Genomic DNA, 19,904 nt, shown 5'->3' with positions numbered 1-19,904 from the left:
GAGAAACACCATCAGGGAAGGAAGGATGAATCTCTTTCTCTCTCTGTCTCTGTCACACACGTACACACACACACAAGCTGAGAACCATCCAGAACAAGATGAAAATTCCACGTTGATTTTTTAAAATATGTTTCTAGTGTTTAACACCACTATCATATTGGTTTCATATGGGTTAAAAAACACTGGCTCAAATTTGAGTGTGTAATCAGCAGCTTTGTTACTCATTTATCAACATTGCCTTTTAGCACAGCAACAGTATGTAGCTGCTGAATAATTCAGCAGCTGAACTGATGGCACAGTGGTAATAACGTGAAAAGGCAGACCAAAGGAACATTTTGAAGCCCAACTCTATGACTCTGTAATGATGGATTATATTTGTGCAATGCTAGGAAAAGAGCCAGAACTACTAAGAAGCAGTTATGAGAGCACTAATCACATCAACTAGAGTCCAAATCTTTATCTTCCAGATCCTTTCCTGTACTTTCTGGGCAGCCAAGACAGATACTACTTAACCTACACTTAATTTCCTGGTCAGTAAAAATAATAATAGTGTCGCTATTGTTAATAAATGCTAAGTGGCTTCTATAGTGTCCGGTTCTTTGCCACCCCAGGGACTACCACCTGCCAGACTCCTCTGTCCATGGGATACGTCAGGCAGGAATACTGGAGTGGGTTGCTGTGCCCTCCTGCAGGGGATCTTCCTGACGGAGGGATAAAACCTGAGCCTCTTATGTCTCCTGCATCAGCAGGTGGTTCTCTACCACCAGCACCACCTAATAGGTTATTGTGAAGATTCATTTAACCTACACAGTGGTTTTAATTGTGCTATATATATATATATAAAATATAATTTATACATATTCTCAGTGTTTGGTTGTATACTCTTCCAAGGTAATGATTATCAGCTTGGTTTTGGCTTGAAATATCCCTCCACTTTCCACGTAAAGTAACTGAGGGGAAGTACACTGAAATATGGACATTTCCCTTTAATTTTTCTAAGTTAGGAGCTAGTCATTTGTTTTTGAACCTTTGATCCCTTAGGATCTTGGCCTCAAAACTCACTTAAAGAAGGCAGCAAAAATGTAGAAAAACAATTTCTCCCTATGGTACTCATTCAGGGCTCTCATTCCTAAATTCCATCCTGGTGGCCTTCCAGTCCTCAGTTTACACCATATCCTGTCTAGTCTGTGTCTCATACTGGCACATGGGATAGGGAATGGATTACAAAGCACAGTTGCAGAAATTCAGAAACTGAATTATTTCTACCGGTTCAGTCCTATTTAGCCTTTGCCTCTTGTCACTAAGAAGCTTCCCAGGTAGTGCAGTGGTAAAGAATCTGCCTGCCAATGCAGGAGATGCAAGACTTGGGTTCTATCCCTGGGGCGGAAATGGCAACCCACTCCAGTATTCTTGCCTGGAAAATTCCCTGGACAGAGGAGCCTGTGAGCTACCATCCATGGGGTCACAAAGAATCAGACATGACTGAGCACACACACTTCTCATTACAACACTTCCTACCATGGCCCAGTTTTATACTTGGAGTTCCATTTTAATCTTGGCCCAAAGAATTTGCTTCAAAATAATACAACAGTGGGAAAAGTGGAAAGATATATGGATAATCTATATAATCTGGAAAAGGTGAGTTTTCATTCCAATTCCAAAGAAAGGCAATGCCAAAGAATATTCAAATTGCTGAACAGTTGCAATCATTTCACATGCCAGCAAGATTATGCTCAAATTCCTTCAAGATAGGCTTCAGCAGCATGTAAACTGAGAACTTCCAGATGTACAAGCTGGATTTAGAAAAGGCAGAGGAACCAGAGATCAAATTGCCAACATACAGTGGGTCATGGAAAAGGAAAGGAATTCCAAAAAATCATCTATTTCTGCTTTATGGACTATGCTAAAGCCTTTGGCTGTGCAGATCAGAACAAACTGTGGAATATTCTTAATGAGATGGGAATACCAGACCACATTACCTGCTTCCTGAGAAACCTGTATATGGGATGAGAAGCAAGTTAGAACTGGACATGGAACAACAGACTGGTTCTAAACTGGGAAAGGATACTTCAAGGATGTATATTGTCACCCTGCTTATTTAACTTATATGCAGAGAACATAATGAAAAATGCTGGGCTGGATGAATCACAAGCTGGAATCAAGATTGCTAGGAGAAATATCAACAACCTCAGATATCCAGATGATGTAATTTTAATGGCAGAAGGTGAAGAGGAACTAAAGAGCCTCTTGATGAAGGTGAAAGAGGAGAGTGAAAAAGCTGGCTTAAAATTTGGCATTCAAAAAACTAAGATCATGGCATCCAATCCCATCACTTCATGGCAAATAGATGGGGAAAATGTGGAAACTGTCCGATTTCATTTTGGGCTCCAAAGTCAATGTGGATGGTGACTGCAGCCATACAATTAAAAGACACTTGCTCCTTGGAAGAATAGCTATGACAAACCTAGACAGTATTAAAAAGCAGGTATCACTTTGCTGACAAAGGTCTGAATAGTCAAAGCTATGGTTTTTTCAATAGTCATGTATGGATGTGAGAGTTGGACCATAAAGAAGGCTGTGTGCCAAAGAACTGATGCTTTCAATCTGTGGTGCTGGAGAAGACTCTTGAGAGTCCCTTGGACAGCAAGATCAAATCAGTCAATCCTAAAGGAGATCAACTCTGAATATTCATTGGAAGGATGGATGCTGAAGCTCCAATACTTTGGCCACCTGATGCGAAGAGCTGACACATTAGAAAAAACCCTGACACTGGGAAAGATTGAGGGAGAGAAGGAAGCCACAGAGGATGAGATGGTTGAATGGCCTCACTGACTCAATAGACATGAGTCTGAGCAAACTCGGGGAGATAATGAAGGTCAGAGAAGCCTGGCATGCTGCAGTTCATGGGATCGCAGTCAGACAAGACGTAGTGACTGAACAATATAACTACATATAATCCTATATGTAATAGATATTACAATGGATAATATAATCCATCTATAGGCAAGATTGGCTTTGAGTTTGTAATTGTTGAGGCTGGATAGAGGCTTGGTGGCCATCATTCTATTTTTGTATATGTTAAAAACATTTTCCCCAAAGAGCTGGGGGAAGCAGGGAGAGGAAGAGAAATTATGTAACCAACTATAAACCTAAGAGACAGACTTTAAGATTTTTTTTTTATATACTCTCTATTCTCAATTCTTTCCCACTGGCCTTTCTTAATCTCATACCATCACCTATGTTCTTTTTCTGCCTTGCTGCTGCTGCTGCTAAGTCGCTTCAGTTGTGTCCAACTCTGTGTGACCCCAGAGACGGCAGCCCACCAGGTTCCCCCATCCCTGGGATTCTCCAGGCAAGAACACTGGAGTGGGTTGCCATTTCCTTCTCCAATGCATCAAAGTGAAAAGTGAAAGTGAAGTCACTCAGTCGCGTCCGACTCTTAGCGACCCCATGGACTGCAGCCCACCAGGCTCCTCCATCCATGGGATTTGCCAGGCAAGAGTACTGGAGTGGGGTGCCATTAGGAGCAATTATATGAGGTCCTATTTCAAGGAGGTAAATAGCTATCTCCTTAGCCCAGGCAACCTGTTTTTCTTTAAGGCAAGGAATAGCCTGGACATTAAATGCCTACCAGAGACATAAAGGTACAGGAAGCTGGAGCAGAACCTTAGATTGCCCAGAGGGCTCTGCTCCCTCTTCACAGACCCAAAGCTGAAGCACAAACCTGAAAGCAATTGCTTCATTTTTATAAATGATGTTGGCAAGGACCGAGATTGCAGAAGTGTCCCAGTTGAACTAAACTTCACTTGATGAGTACTTAACAAGATCATGTGTGTAAAAATGTACTAGATCTGGAATTGAACTCCATAAAGAGTATATACATCAAATAATGATATGGTCAATATATGTAACTCTAAAATGGTGGAAGTCAGGCAAGTCTTAACCTGGTTCCTAAAAAATGGATAAAATTTGGATTAGAGAGAATATTGGAGAACTCAGAATTAGCAGAGAGAGAAATGGAATAAAGAAGTTTGTGGGATTCAGAAACACTAGAGTTGTAGCTTTTATTATATGGCTTTTAAGAAATGTCTTATGTGGCTCCAATAAGTTTTCAAATTATCAAGCAAACAGAGTTCTAATAATAAGATACAAGGACCACATATTAATAACTATGACTACTGTTTTAAGAATTTTGGGATCAAAGTCTCAATGATTTATACTCTAAGGCTGGTTGTTTAATCTGTATCTGGAGTGCATTAATCATTGATAGCTTCCCGTATGTTTTAGCAATAAAGAATCTGCCTGTAATGCAGGAAGTACGGGATATGCAGGTTCGATTCCCTGGGTCAGGAGGATCCCCTGGAAAAGAAAATAGTGACCCAATCCAGTATTCTTCCCTGGAAAATTCCATGACAGAGGAGCCTGGCGGGCTACAGTTCATGGGGTCACAAAGAATCAGACACGACAGAGCACACCTAACAAACACTCACAGTAACTTAAGGAAATATCCTACCACCTCAGGAAAAGATGGCTTTACCCACCACACCCTTCATCTGTTACCCTTAACTGTTCTAATTACAAAACAGAATGCAAACATTGAGATTAAACAGGCAAGTTTTATTATCAAATGTAACAATTCTACAAAAATTCAGTAGTATTGTAGTATTACTGCCTATCTTAAAGTCTTTCAGAGCTCTGGGCAAACAGCATCTTAAGGCAGCCAAGTATAAAGAACTATCTTTATGATCTTAAGTGCCAGTTATCACCAATTTTCACACAACATGGTTTTTCTTATTTTTCCTACTGCAGTTAAATGGACATTACTGGTCAGTGAAGAGGGACTGTTTGGCTTTCCATTTAAGGTATTAATCAAAATAATGCAAAGTAAATAAAAATAGCAGCCACATAAATCTGTATGGCATTGCATTCAAGCTAAGGACATTAAGAGGAACTTAAAGGAACATGTGCACTTGGTTAATCAAATTCTGTTGTTCTCTTTGGAGTTACACGAGGCAGCAGTACTATCTAGCTAGTGTCTAATATTGCACTTCTGGAGCATAAACATAGCTAAACACACAGGGCTACAGGCCGACAGCATCAGCACCTGTTCTCATCACATCAGTGTTCACCTCTCAGTCTAGAATGCTGACTATAACCCTAGGCTTTTTAAAAGTTTTAATTTGACAGTTAAGGCATTAGAGAAAAAGGATCAAGGCTATCTTATTATATACAAGCATTCACTTTAGTTAGTATATTGCTTTCTAGAATACATTGTTCAAATATTCTCATTTGTGATATTAAAAACTATGGAATTTCTTATTAAAGTCTGGACCATCAATAATGGGAAAAGTACAGTATAAAATAATACATACGAAGCCACAGTATTCAGTTACAGTTCAAACTAGAAATTAATAACTACACATAGCTGCTTCATTTTTGGTTTTATATTTTGGCCCCTAGTTCATTTTTATTTACAACTGATACCCACTGAGAAAAAAAAGGAAACTTTTAAACTATGTATGTTTTGTGATGGGTGTGCCATTTCTTCTCACTTATTCCAAGGTGTTTAAAAAATAGTTTTTGGTGGCTTTTAACTGTAAGACATTGTGATGGCCAAGAGCCTGGGAAAATAATAGCTTTATTTCTTTCTGTAAGTCTGGGACTTACGTACTCCAAGACCTTATTCTTACTTCAGAAGAGCACATGATTGTGCAGAAGATGGGGAGAAGAGTGGGAACACACAAAAATGGAGCTTCCATAAAAGAGTTCCTGGTGGAGATGGCAGATGTCAGTGGAGTATTTTTTTCCCCCAAGACTTAAAACTTAGGAAACACCTATGATGCCATATTAGCTGGTAGTAGTGGAGACACCCGATTTCAAATTCACATTTTAAATGCCTGTTTGCAGTGAGCAAGGAGCCAAGCATGCTGCTTGCAATGAGAATTTGGCTTCACTGGCTCAAATTTTTCATTCCACCAAAAGATAGGGCATTCGCCCACCGTCCAATGATGTTTGCTGAAAATACTGCAGCCTGAGTGTAGACAAACTTCTCCTGAAGTTGCTGGAAGTTGTCTTATGTCTGAAGGTTTCAGGATCTCCATACATCTTTCAAACACTGAAAAAAAAAAAGAACAAAAGAAAAAATTATAGTCTCTCAATTTTACAATTCTTAGTCGCCGTGAAAAAGATTCTGAATTCTAAAAGGTCTAAAAGTCTTAAAAGGATTCCAAATTTTTATTTTACACAGACATAATTGGTATTTACACAGCAAATTCTCAGGGAATACACTGCTGACAAGTGAAGTTTATGTGATAACTGACATTTCTACAATACCCTAGCCATATTATCATGCATGGGATAATGTGTGTTTTTACCTCCCCACTTAAATCTTTTGTGAGGAGACTATTCTCTTCATTCCTTATTCTGGGTCCCCAGGTTATCTGAGCATTTTAGTGATAGTGGAGGTTCAATACCATTTTCTAAATAAATCAAGCCATTAAGACAAAAATTTGATATTAAATTCTAATATAAGAAATTTCCAAAAAAATTCAAACAAGAATATTTGTATCAGTAAGAAGCACTGAGAGGGGACTTCCCTGGTGGTCCAGTGGTTAAGACTCCATGCTTTCAAAGCAGGGGGCACAGTTTCATAGCTGGTGGGAGAATTAACCTCACATGCCATGTGGTGTGGCCAAAAAAAGAAAAAAAAAGCACTAAATAATGACACTGGAGCAAAAAAGTTCTATATGTCAGTGACCAATCTATAAAAACCACCTTTATGTGGACTATTTCATCCTTACAACACCCTATTATATTGCCATGTCACCCCCATTTTACAGATGGGAAACCTGAGGCACAGAGCAATTAAGCCAATAATTGGAAGATCTAGAATATGAATGCAAATTGGTTCTTCTGTGCTATTTACTTATATCCCACACACAATCTTTAAAATGAAAAATAACTAGGCATGTATATACTTTCACATGTAAATGAGAAACAGAAATAAAGATAGAAATACAGTTCTTCAGACTTTAGTTCTATTCATATGACCAATTTGTAATTGTGGTTAATCCTAGATTTGTTTTAAAAGCAGATTCTGGGACTTCCGTGGTAGTCCAGTGGCTAAGACTGTGCTCCCAATGCAGAGGGCCCCAGGGTTCGATCCCTGGTCAGGGAACCAGGTCCCACATGCCACAATTAGGAGTTTGCACACTGCAATGAAAATCAAAATCCTGTGTGCCACAACTAAGACTCAGCATATAGACCAAAAAAAAAAAAAAAAGATTTCAAAACTGGAATACAGATTTAGATTCAGGTACTCTTAAGAATAGAGAAACTTTTGTTTCTTTGTTAGAATTCATTTTTAAATGTGGTTTTGAAAGGGACCATAACTTAGCACTTAGCTTTAAAATACTATGCATTGAAACCTGCTCTTTGGATACTAAATTTGGATAAGAAAATCTCTATCAATGACCCGACATTATTACTGTTGTCCAATATCTATTTTGTCTATCTTTTGGCCATAGCACCTGATTTTCCTTAAACGACTGCCCCGCCCCCAATCTCAAGGCCATAAAGAGGCAACTTTACCACTGAGCCCAACAAGTGACCCAGATATAGCCCATTAGAGTCCTGTGTGTCCTTGGCCACAATGGTTTCAGAGAGGGACTTAAGGTGAGGCCAGTGACACTTAAGCCCTGGCTTCCTCTGGACTTGGCAATGGAATGGTGGCCAGCCATGATTTGCTGCAAGTGTGGCACAAAGAGAGTTGGGCTGAGAGTGAGGCCTTGGATGCAGCCAAGTTGGTCAACTATGGACCTGTCTGTTATCAGAGTCAATGAATTCCACCTTCCTCATTCTCAGCCCAGACTACTAGTATTCCAGTAGGAAATTACTGTAGATGCTGAAAGTTATACCTTCATGTTTTGTGAAAATGTGGACAAGTTCTGAAAAAATTAAAAGCTTAACTTTCTCAGACCTGCCTTTTAATCCCCATGGTATCCAATGGAATTTTAGAATTTAGCAATGCAACTGTAGATTCCTAGCTGTCAACAACAACAACAAAGAAAATCTCAGACAGATAAGGAGAAAATGTTTCATATTCCCCTATAGCTGCATAAAAGCAAACACTCGTATGCAAAGACAATTTTTAAGGTACAACTGCGTATTTGTCTTTCCTTTCTAGTAAGATCTGCGTCAAAACATATAATGCTGTATTTTGCACTAAGTTGTCATTAAAAGTTCTATGTACATTTACAAAGAATTCTTTTAAGATATCTGGTTTCACCAACTGGTGTCATGTCCTATGGAATGAACCTACACCCCTTAAAAAGAAAAAAATGCCTGTAACTCTGATTACAGTGAGTCCCCCACATACGAACCTTCAAGTTGCAAACTTTCAAAGATGCAAACGTGTGTTAGAGACCTGATGGCACTGGAAGCCCAGAGAAAGGACAAAGAGAGAAAAGAGGGAAGAGGTAAACAGAGAACTGAAGAGATTCATGACGCAGGAGGTGGCCAGGGGATTTTGTTTATTTGAGGAGGCACCGTTAGTCTTTGAGGCACAGCAGGGGAGTTTGCAGCAGCCATTCAGAATGCGATCCAGTGCCACTGTGTCATCTATGACAAGAAAAAACAGCTACTACCCAGACGTCGCTGGATCGTTTTTTTCAACAGGGTAGACAGAAGTTAATCCAGCAAAGAACCAGATCCTGTGCCATCAGCATCAGGTGTACGAGGGAAGCTGCAGCTTGCCCTGCGTCTCCTATTGCCGCCGGCCTTTCAGCTGCCCCACCTCCCGTCCCTCCTCTGGTCAGGAGCTGCCCTTGTCTGCTCACTCCACGCCAGCCCGTGTGCCAGCTGCCCTACTGTACTGCTGTACTTTCCAAGGCACTGTGTGGTAAGATGGAAAATGTTTTATTTCTCATGTTTGTTTTTTATGTATTATTTGTGTGAAAAGCATTATAAGCCTATTACAGTACCGTACTATATAGCTAATTGTGTTAGTTGGGTATCTAGGCTAACTTTGTTGGACTTACTAACAAACTGGATTTAAAAAAAAGTACTCTCGGAACAGAACTTGTTCGTATGTAGGGGTCTGTGTGTAGTTGTAATATTTCATTTCCTCCCAGTAATTTTGACATCTCTCTTCTGAAAAGTATAATTCATAGTTGGGATCTTTTATTAGGACAGAAGAACAGTTTCTTCTTCCTTTAAGATAAAATAAAACCCGTAACTCAAATTCTTTAATCAAAGAAAGGCTGTTTGTCAGTTGAGTCAAAAGAATCAATATTTGTCATTCTGGCCCATTTTTATAATCCTAGTTGGAGGAGGAAGAGAGAAGTTTTGTCCAATTTTCAAAGATGCTCTTTTTATTCAAAAGATATCTTGAATTTGGGGGCCAGAAACTAAAACATTAGCCACTATGTTGATCCAAAAGAAAAAAACAACTTTTTTTTTCAATCCACAAAGTAATCCAAACTATACATTTAAGAGACCGAGAATAAAAAAAAATACCCTTCAGGACTTCCTGGAGGCCCCATGGTTAAGAATTCACCAGGTGAAGCAGGAGACGCAGGTTCGATCCCTGCTGCAGAAGATCCCACACGCTGCGGGGCGACTGAGCCCATGTGCCGCAGCCACCGCCCGCCAGCGCCTCCTGCTGGCTTTACCACCGCAACTGCTGAGGCCTGAGCGCACGCAGCCTGCGCTCAGCACAAGGGAAGCCACCGAAATGTGAAGTCTGGAAAGTAGCCTCTAATCACTGCAACCAGAGAAAGCCCGAGTACAGCAACAAAGACCCAGTGTAGCCAAAACAAGAGAAAAAACACACCTATTCAAATGAGGGCTACATTGAGATTTGTTTTGTTTTCCATAAAACTTAGGTGCTGTGATAATACCAGGCTTAATATATTACAAGAGCTTCCAAAAATACCTTGTATACAGACAAAACTTTTCACACACACACACACACACAGAAGGAAACTAGAAGCACTTAATCTTGGACTTTTCAGCTTTCAGAACCCTGTAAGAGACTAAGTGTTTGTCGTTTATAAGCCAGCCAAGTCCACAGAACTGTGTTAAGACAGCCTGAATGGATGAAGCCATTTACCAAGAGATCAAAATTGATACCACCAGGGAGGTCACCACAAAACTTCATGAGAGGGGATCTTCACTTCCATATACTCTTTCTTAAAACCTACTACCCCAGTCTAACCACAAGAAAAAAATTAAATCCAACTAAAGGACAGCCCACAAGACTTCAAGAGCAGTATAAAGCAGAACTGTCAAGGTCAAGAAAACAACCTAAGACTGAGACACTAACACAGGCCAGAGGACACCAAAGAGACAACCAGCTAAATGTGAAATCTTAGACTGGATCCTGGAGTAGAAAAAGGACATTAACGAAAACACTGGTAAAACCTGAATACGTCTGCAATGTAGACAGTAGTCTGCCCCTGTAATGATTATTGTGATCATAGCAACAAAATAGGTACTTGTATACAGAAAGAACCTTAGTTTGTTTAACTTTATACTCATTAATCCACCTGATTCTTAACACCCAAAAATGTTACATATGTAGAGGTTCTTTTTTCCCCAATTTTTACAGAGAAGGGAACTGTCCCCTCTAAAGAATTATCATCTCCTTATGTATGCAAAATGTAGTTGTAAATATAGTTAGGGAGCACTTGTTGACAAATTTAAATTTATGAGCTGACCCTGCCCTTTGAGATCCTAAGAGTCTGAGACTTGGAGCTCACAGTGAAAGTTGGGGTGACAAGAACTCTGGCCATGTGAGGAGGCATTTTCCCAGCCAGTCATCACAACCTCCTTCTCTGAAGTGCCCCTTGCGCATCTTTAATAGCCTGTGAGCTGTCCTTAGGGGTTTCCTAGGACCAAAAAAGCAGGCATTATCTTTTGGGGGGCAGTCTGCAAATATAGGCTCCTTTGAGATGACAAGGCTACAGGAAAAGACAGACAGTGTGACTTCTTTACCAGACCTCACCATGGGCTTTGGTTACCTTTATCTGATTCTATAACCAGCAGTGACATTGTTCTTTCAGTGAATTTTTACAGCAACATACTAGTTTCCTGTGGCTACTGTAACAAATTACCACAAACTGGTTACTTAAAACAAGGGGAAATTTATTCTTAACAATTCTGGAGGCCAGAGGTCAGAAATGAAGGTGTCAGCCAGGCCACACACCCTCCAGAGGGTAGGGTGCAGGAAAAAATCTACTTTTGGCCTCTTCCAAGTTTTGCTGGCTACAGGTGTTCCGTGCCTTGCATCCACCTGATTGTAATCTCTCGTAGTTACACCTCCACCTCCTCTCTCATGTGTCTACCTGATCTCTGTCTGTTTCTTTCTTATAATCGCACTTAGGGTCCACCCAGGTAATCCAAAATAAACTCCTCCTCTCGAGATCCTTAATTTATATCTTTTGGTAGGTAAGGCAAAAGACATGGGTTCCAGGAATCAGGATGTAGACATTCTGCATCACTGTTCAGTTCAATGCAAACACTTACTGCTGTGCTCTCATTTGCCCAAAGAGCACCAAGAGTGAAGCTGGAAGCTGTGGGTCTTTGATCAGCTTGGTCACTAGTTGTATGACTTGTGAAAATTGTCTAATCCCTCTGGATTTCATCTCCTCTGACAAATGGGGCCAAGGTACATGTCCTGAGCCCTCACAGGGCTGTGTTGAAACTCCAATGAGACTGCAGATATAAAAGTGCTCTCAGAGCACAAGCCACTCTATTGGTGTCAAAGATGACTAATGATAATGAATTTAATATGCATGTGGATGAGGAGAAAAATATACAAATATACAGTCACAGTAAAAGGTTAAGGGGAAAGAAACAGGTTCAAAATTCCTAGAGGGCATATAAAAAAAGAACTTGAAAAGAATCATTCACTGTAGCTATTTCTAGACGGTGGGATGATTACTGATTTCCTTGTAACTGTCTATATGTTTCAAATTCTTTACAAGGAGCACAAATATTTTTATAATCCTTACTTCCTAAGGTTGTTGATATAATTAAATGAGATAATTTATGCCAAGTATTTCATACAGTACTCCATGTGAGTTTTTAAAAATCCTCAATATAAAGGCAGATTAATCTGATGTTAAATGCAAAAGCCTGGATTTTAACAAAGGACCTGATTTGTTATCCTACCATGACCCCAAATATACAAACGTTAGGATAGAATTTGGAGAAGGAAATGGCAACCCACTCCAGTGTTCTTGCCTGGAGAATCCCGGGGGCAAGGGAGCCTGGTGGGCTGCCGTCTATGGGGTCGGAAACAACTGAAGTGACTTAGCAGTAGCAGGATAGAATTAGAGGTGCTGAGTAATGGTCATAGTCAATTTAGGATATTTCAAAACGTCACACTTCTAGTCAGTTTTTTTCTGGTCGTGAGGCTTCTGGGATCTAGCTCTCTGATCAGGGATCGAATTTGGGTTCTGGCAGTGAAAGTGCCAAGCCCTAACCATTAGACAACCAGAGAATTCCCCAATTCTAGTCATTCCTTATTCAAAAACGTATTTTGTGCACAGTATGCTTGTCAAGTTCACAGGCAGCATCAGGGAGATGAACAAAGAACACCTGAAGTGCTCTCATCACCATGTGCTAGAAAACGCACAGTGGGCTGGGCTGTGGACCAGAAAATTCATTCACATTACCATGGATGTGGGCCCTTTGATAGCATCTTGAAACCTCACTGAAAATGGCAGAGAATCAACACTTCCAATCCAGAACTGGGGCTTCTACAACTTCAGAGCGATAGACTAAGACCCCCAACTGTCATTTTCTCAAACACAACACTGCAATGACAACATTTTTTTCTAATTTAGAATCCATGTGATTGAAGCCCACATAGTCCTTGGCCATGAAAATGGTTACCAAAAAATTTGAAAATGACATGCCAACAAACCAATGTCAGTAACCCAATTAAAAAAACAAAACAAAAAAAAAAAAAAAAGAAGCCGCACCAATTCCTGACCATGTCCTTCCTTATAACTAGCTCTTTTAAGGAGATTCACACACAATGTTAATATTTTTTAAGGGAAGGTTAATTTAACTTATATGCAGAATACATCATGAGAAACGCTGGGCTGGAAGAAGCACAAGCTGGAATCAAGATTGCCGGGAGAAATATCAATAACCTCAGATATGCAGATGACACCACCCTTATGGCAGAAAGTGAAGAGGAACTCAAAAGCCTCTTGATGAAAGTGAAAGAGGAGAGTGAATAAGTTGGCTTAAAGCTCAACATTCAGAAAACGAAGATCATGGCATCTGGTCCCATCACTTCATGGGAAATAGATGGGGAAACAGTGGAAACAGTGTCAGACTTTATTTTTGGGGGGCTCCAAAATCACTGCAGATGGTGACTGCAGCCATGAAGTTAAAAGATGCTTACTCCTTGGAAGGAAAGTTATGTCCAACCTAGATAGAGTATCCAAAAGCAGAGACATTACTTTGCCAACAAAGGTCCATCTAGTCAAGGCTATGGTTTTTCCAGTGGTCACGTATGGATGTGAGAGTTGGACTGTGAAGAAAGCTGAGCACTGAAGAATTGATGCTTTTGAACTGTGGTGTTGGAGAAGACTCTTGAGAGTCCCTTGGACTGCAAGGAGATCCAACCAGTCCATCCTAAAGGAGATCAGTCCTGGGTGTTCATTGGAAGAACTGATGCTGAAGCTGAAACTCCAATACTTTGGCCACCTCATGCGAAGAGTTGACTCATTAGAAAAGACTCTGATGCTGGGAGGGATTGGGGGCAGGAGGAGAAGGGGATGACAGAGGATGAGAAGGCTGGATGACATCACCGACTCGATGCACATGAGTTTGAGTGAACTCTGGGAGTTGGTGATAGGGAGTCCTGGCGTGCTGGGATTCATGGGGTTGCAAAGAATCGGACACGACTGAGCGACTGAACTGAACTGAATTAGTAGGGAGAAAAAATTATTCAAAAAGCTATCAGAATCCTTTTCCTCTAGGTTTAGTTTTAGAAGAGGAGGAAGACGCAACAAAAACCTTGCAATCATTTTGGAATGAGGCATATTTAAAAGTATACCCAGATGAACTTTAAAAAACATTAGGCTAAGTGAAATAAGTCAGCCATGAAAGAACAAATACTGTGTTATTCCATTTATAAGGTAACTACAATAGTCAAATGCACAGAAACATAAAAGAGAATAATGGTTTCCAGGGAGCTAGGGAAAGAGGAATAAGAGATTATGTTTAATGTTATTTAGAGTTCAGCATGAGAAGGTAAAAAGTTCAGGAGCTAGATGTTGCAAACAATGTGGATGTACTTAATGCCATGAACTGTACACTTAAAAATGATTAAAATCATATTATGTTATATATTATTTTACCACAACTTTAGAAAAGAGAAACTAGGAAAAAAAGTATAACCAACTTAATAGAGTTATCATATGACTCAATGTTTCTATTCCTAAATATACACCCAAAATAATTTAAAATATTCAAATATTTGTACATAATTATTCATATCAGCACTATTTACAATACCCAGAAGGTGGAATCAGCCCATAAGCCCATCAATAGATATATGGGGGGAAAAAAAAATCTCATATAGCCATACAATGGAATATTCAGTTCACTCAGTAGTGTCTGACTTTTTGTGACCTCATGGACTGCAGCATGCCAGGCTTCCCTGTCCATCACCAACTCTTGGAGCTTGCTGAAACTCATGTCCATCGAGCCAGAATATTAATTCTGACTTGATACAATGGAATATTAATCAGTCACAAAAATAGGAATGAAGTACTGATACATACTATAACATGGATAAACCTCAAAAACATGTGAAATGAAGTAGATTGGTTGCCTGGGTCTATTGCGAGGGAAAACTGGGAGCTATTGCTTAATGTGGGATTTTCTTTCAGAGTTGATAAAAATGTTTTGGAACTAGACAGAAATAGTGGTCGCACAATATTGCAAATACACTAAATATCATTTAACTGTATACTTTAAAATAATTTCCAAATGGAAAAGTTTTCCCTATGCCAAAATAACATACAACCGTTTCCATATATATTGCTTAGATACTACACTTAGACGACAATCTTAACTTCAGTCTCCATTCCTTCCAAGATTTCTGTCATTTCTTATATCACATAAAGGGAAGAGAAGTCCCACCTGACTTAAAAAACATCAAGATTCTTGATCTCTCTGTTAGGCCCTTTATAATTTAACTTCCACAGCATGGAGCCTTACCTTCTTTTCTGAGGATGATCTAACTGCTGGGGCCCTTAAATACAAACCCATTCTTTGGATAGAGTCCTGGCCTGGTCACTTGTGTGTACAAGTCCATCCTCGGTTGCATACTAAAATGCAAGTTAAAACAAACAGGATCAAAAGATGGACAAACTATCACTACAGACAGTTAGTATTTCAACTGAATAGTTCTACCAACTGAATTATATACAGGACATTAAAACCATAGGAAACAAGTTAACGCTGATACAAGCCATCTACGTAACTGTGAATCTCAAATCGTTTCTTACTTAACATGTCTAAATATCATAAAAATCTCTTCTAAGCGGAGAGTTAGATGAACATGCAGACAGAAAAAGAACGGAGTACCACAACATTACCAAACAATTCAGATCTTGTTAACAATACAGTTTCCATGACACCACAAGCATTAGCTATATTTGTAATATCAATCTAGTTCTCTCAGCAGTGCAGCAAGTTAAAAGCAGTAAGTGGCCCAAAGAGATAATGATTAAAGTCAGTACTTGGAGGAGAAAAAAAAAATTTGCACTATTGAAAATGCAAAGCCACTGACAGGAAAGGTTAATGCAAAGGGCAAATGAAAAAGTTAAAGGACTAATATAAGGATACCTAAGAGCCCATTTCAGAATAAGAGGTCCATCAACTAAAGTAAAGACAAAGATTTATTTCCACGAACAGAATGATATCCTCATCACTAATATTTTTATAGTAGTTTGCCTTCATAAATTCTCATTCTATTAATTTCATTTATCAAAATGGGCCTCACTCAGGTTAATTTACAAAAATGCAGATTTGATAGCAGAACCTATATCCTGCATCTTGCTTTAGTATCACAATTCTTCTCTTTGTAAATCAGCCCTTTCCAGCCCCTTCAATCCCAAATCAAATAAGGAAAAATTAAGTGGGAGTAGTTTTATAGAAAGAATTTTGCTGAGGAAAGGGGAACCATACATCTAAAAATTAAAAGTAACATTTATAAAAATGACATATGCCATTATTATATATATATGTATGTTTTAAAAGACAGAATCAGAAACCATAAAGAGATTTCATTCATTCATTCAAACAATTATTACCAAGGATTTGGTATTATTACCTACATAAATAAATTATGTAATTATGTAGGATAAATTTCAAGTAACCAGAAATCAAATGAAAACCTCCCAATAAATAAGCAACAGCAATAAAGGCCCCATATATAAAGACAGACATAAAGATTACACTTCAGAACAATTTTTTTTTAAAAGTCATCCATTGATTTTTTTATTTTGTGATAAAGACATATCTAAAAGAACTAGAGCTTTTTTGAGTGGCCATTACTAAAATAACTGAGAACAGGCAAAAAGAATAAGAAGGCAAGGACTCTTAAAGACAGCAGAAAATACAAACTTTTATGTAAGAGTGACATGAAATTAGATTATATACAAAAGATTTTGAATGTATGCATTTTAACTACCTTAAAACTATTCAAGAATAATTTGATATGCTGAATTAGATAACTGAGGTTCCTATGTAATCCTAATTTATCTATCCAGTTCATAAATTCCAAGCACTTCAGAAATGAAGGCAAATGCCTTGAGACAAAATAGCTTTGCAGAATCTTTTTGCTTCTGATTATACTAGGTCTGCTCCAACACTGAATAATTCCCTAGAGGCTACTAGAAGATAAAAACTTCAATCTGTAGTAGTTTATCTTAATTTTGAAGCCTGTAAATCTTTTAGCCATAAATCTAGAAATAACTACCATTATGTGTTTGTGGTTTAATAAATACCCGTAAGAAGAGCAGTTTCGTTTACTTTCATACAGTTTATATGTATGACCACTTAATGCTATTCAGTTTGAATGTAATAAAAATTAGTCAAAACAACTGGAAAATCATGGGAGAAAACACAAAACTCAAATGTATTTTCCATGTGATTTTATCTTTTCAATAGCCATTGGTAAAATTCTCTCTTCGTAATCTAGTGAATCAGATACGAAGTTTGGGAAGTAATTATTTACCATTCCAAAGGATTCCAACAGGTAGGGAAGAAGCAAAGTATCTGCTGATCTCTGAAAAATAGCTTATGTCTTCAAAGAATGTGCTAAGCCAAGCAGGAACAAAACATAACTTTTGTCCAATTTCATTCAGTCTTTCACTATCAGACATAGATTTTCTTCAATTGTCAAAAAATATCCCATGATGGTAACTTGGTAGGTTTGGGGCATCCCCACTGACATTGCTTTAGCTGAGCTCCACAATCCTCCACAATTTATGGATTTGTTGTTGTTGTTCAGTCGCCAAGTCATGTCCAACTCTTTGCGACTCCATGGTTCATGGATACCAACCTTGTAAACCTATTCTAGGAGTGCGAGTATAACTGTGTCTGCGGACAACACCCTTACCGTGTTGTACGGTTAACGCTTCAGGACTTGATGATTAGGCCTACAAGTGCTTCTCAACTAACGACTCAAGCAAGGCTCAGCTCCAAGAGGAAAGACCATTTTTGCTTTTAGTGCAAGTAAAGACTGCAAGATACTGATTTTTAGACATTGTAGGCAAGAAGGAGTTTGGGTCTAACCATGTGATTTAAGAAGGAAAAGTATCCTCTCAGGTGAGATGAGAATGAGAAGACTTTGCTTGTTTTTAACGAGCTCTTATCAAAAATCAAAGAACAACTGATGGACACAGGTAGCGTTAGAAAAATGGAAAAGAGTAAAAATCAGTTTCATTAGTTATCATAAAAGAAACACTTCCTACAGCTCTTTTCAAAAGAGTTACCATCTAAAGATTCATTGAGTCACCCTTGTTTCTTCCATACCAGGCAGAAAGGACTCAGACTACTTTTTAAATACTCAAACTCTCTATTTTTTCATTAGTCAACAATTTGACTTTGAAGAAAATTCCTTCTTAGCCAATCTTATTCTAGATGGAAAGACCCACACCACTGTGTGCATAAACAGCTTTCTCAAAGTAGCCCAACTGAAAGAGAGAAAAAGAAAAGCACGTAAGATTAAGTGGAAGTAATTAAAATAGCATGGAAGAGCCCTAATCCTTCCAAAGGGATGAGTTTGAAGTAAGCACTCAGATAACGAATCCCCCAACTCTGGTTCTTCATAAAGCAAATCTATTTAAAAGCGTTTGTACACATGAGTTTCAGAGAATATCCTAGCTGCATTCTTTAGGCACATCAGCTTAAGTAATAAGGGCACTGAGTATTTTTCTTCTTCAAGGTACTGACCTGGTAACCTTGGAAGAAGTTAAGAATTTCCTTAACTCCAGTATTGTAGGCCAGGCCCTGCATTCTGACCACCGTGCCAGGCTGTGGAGGGACACCGCTAAGATTAGCAGCTGTAGGGAAGTAGCCAAGACTATTGGGCGAACCTGGGGGGCTAAAGGGAGAGAAAGCACAATGAACCAATAGAAACAGACAATGTCTAATATTTACTCTAAACACAATAGTTACTTAAAGAAACACTTTCTCAAGGTGACCTTTCTTAGAATTCTCAGTTCTCTCTCCCAAGGCAGGTAAGTACACCACAGCTATTCTGTCCCCCGTTTCTACAAAAGCCCAAAGTTGGAAAGAAAGACAGAAGAGTTAATGCGGAGTTAAATGCAGGGTGTCCCCAAAGATCCGGTTCTGTCCGAGATTCTTAGAGAAGGAAGGAGAGAAGGAAACTTCTGCAGCCACTCAACCACAAAGCACCACTTCCAAAGCCCAGCTCATTGATGATTAACTGGCTAGTTACCAGGAATACTAAGGCAAGAAAAGTCATGAACACAAAGGAATAACAGAAACCATAGCCAGAGACCAAAAGGTATACAAAATGATTGCTCCAAAGAACACACAGTTCTATCCCTGTATACAGCAAATGCACAACACAGTTAAGTACAGAACAATGTGAGAGCAAAGTGCTATAGCACCCATGAGTTATTTCTTCCAACTGAACTGGAAAAAAAAAAAAAAAAAAGTGTGTATTGGTAAACTGGAAGGGATGCGTAACAAATTACATTAACCACCATTAACATGAGGGGAAATTGATGGTGGGTCCTTTTAGTGCATCTGCAACAATTACCGCCAAGAAACACAAGCCACATGAATAACTAATCATTCTTTATGTAGTAACTCAAGTGATTACCATATTATGAAATTAGTTTCATCATGTCCCATACCAATCTGTTTTTCACAATTAGTTGCTCGATACTCATATATGCATAGGGATTTTTTTATAAGTCATTAGCTTAAAAGAGCACTAAAGATCCACAGCTTTAGATTATTAACACAAATCATTCTAAGTAGGTAATTATCCACTTCAAAGACAAGTAAACATAATGAAAGGGACTAAAAATTTTTGAGATTATCTAGCCTGCATAATCCTAACTGATGAGTTAACAGGAGTGATACCAGATGGTGAATCCAATCCTAGCCTCCATTTTATTAGCACAGTAACCCTGAACAAGTCACTTAATTTTATCGTTTCTTAAATGGGAATGAAAACATTTCCTAGTTTCACAGAATTGTCCTTCAGCATCAATGACTTAACGTATCGAAATACTCCACAAACCATAAAACGCAGTAATTTGTTGTTCTGTTATTATTCTCACTCTTGCTATTTCCATCCCCATTCTTCCATTTCATCATATCTAAAATATGGA

At 38.8% G+C, this 19,904-nt stretch overlaps 1 protein-coding gene across 4 annotated transcripts in view; it reads right to left on the bottom strand.

The window, feature by feature from the left end:
* Positions 1–4,596: 4,596 nt before the first annotated feature.
* Positions 4,597–19,904, bottom strand: part of ESRP1 (epithelial splicing regulatory protein 1) — a 58,238-nt gene continuing 42,930 nt past the window's right edge. For 2 of the 4 annotated variants that reach the window (XM_006076269.4, XM_006076270.4), the window contains exons 14-16: positions 18,490–18,640; positions 15,247–15,356; positions 4,597–6,115 (exon numbers count right to left, since the gene is read on the bottom strand). In XM_006076269.4, coding sequence (XP_006076331.1) covers positions 15,282–15,356; positions 18,490–18,640 — 226 coding nt within the window. In that variant the 3' untranslated portion in view covers positions 4,597–6,115; positions 15,247–15,281. The remainder of the gene's footprint in view (positions 6,116–15,246; positions 15,357–18,489; positions 18,641–19,904) is intronic. The other 2 variants (XM_006076271.4, XM_006076272.4) reach the window with 2 other exon arrangements.

Source organism: Bubalus bubalis, chromosome 15 (genome assembly GCF_019923935.1).
Source record: "Bubalus bubalis isolate 160015118507 breed Murrah chromosome 15, NDDB_SH_1, whole genome shotgun sequence".
Classification (NCBI taxonomy): Eukaryota; Metazoa; Chordata; class Mammalia; order Artiodactyla; family Bovidae; genus Bubalus; species Bubalus bubalis.
This window is presented reverse-complemented; position numbering and strand designations above follow the sequence as displayed.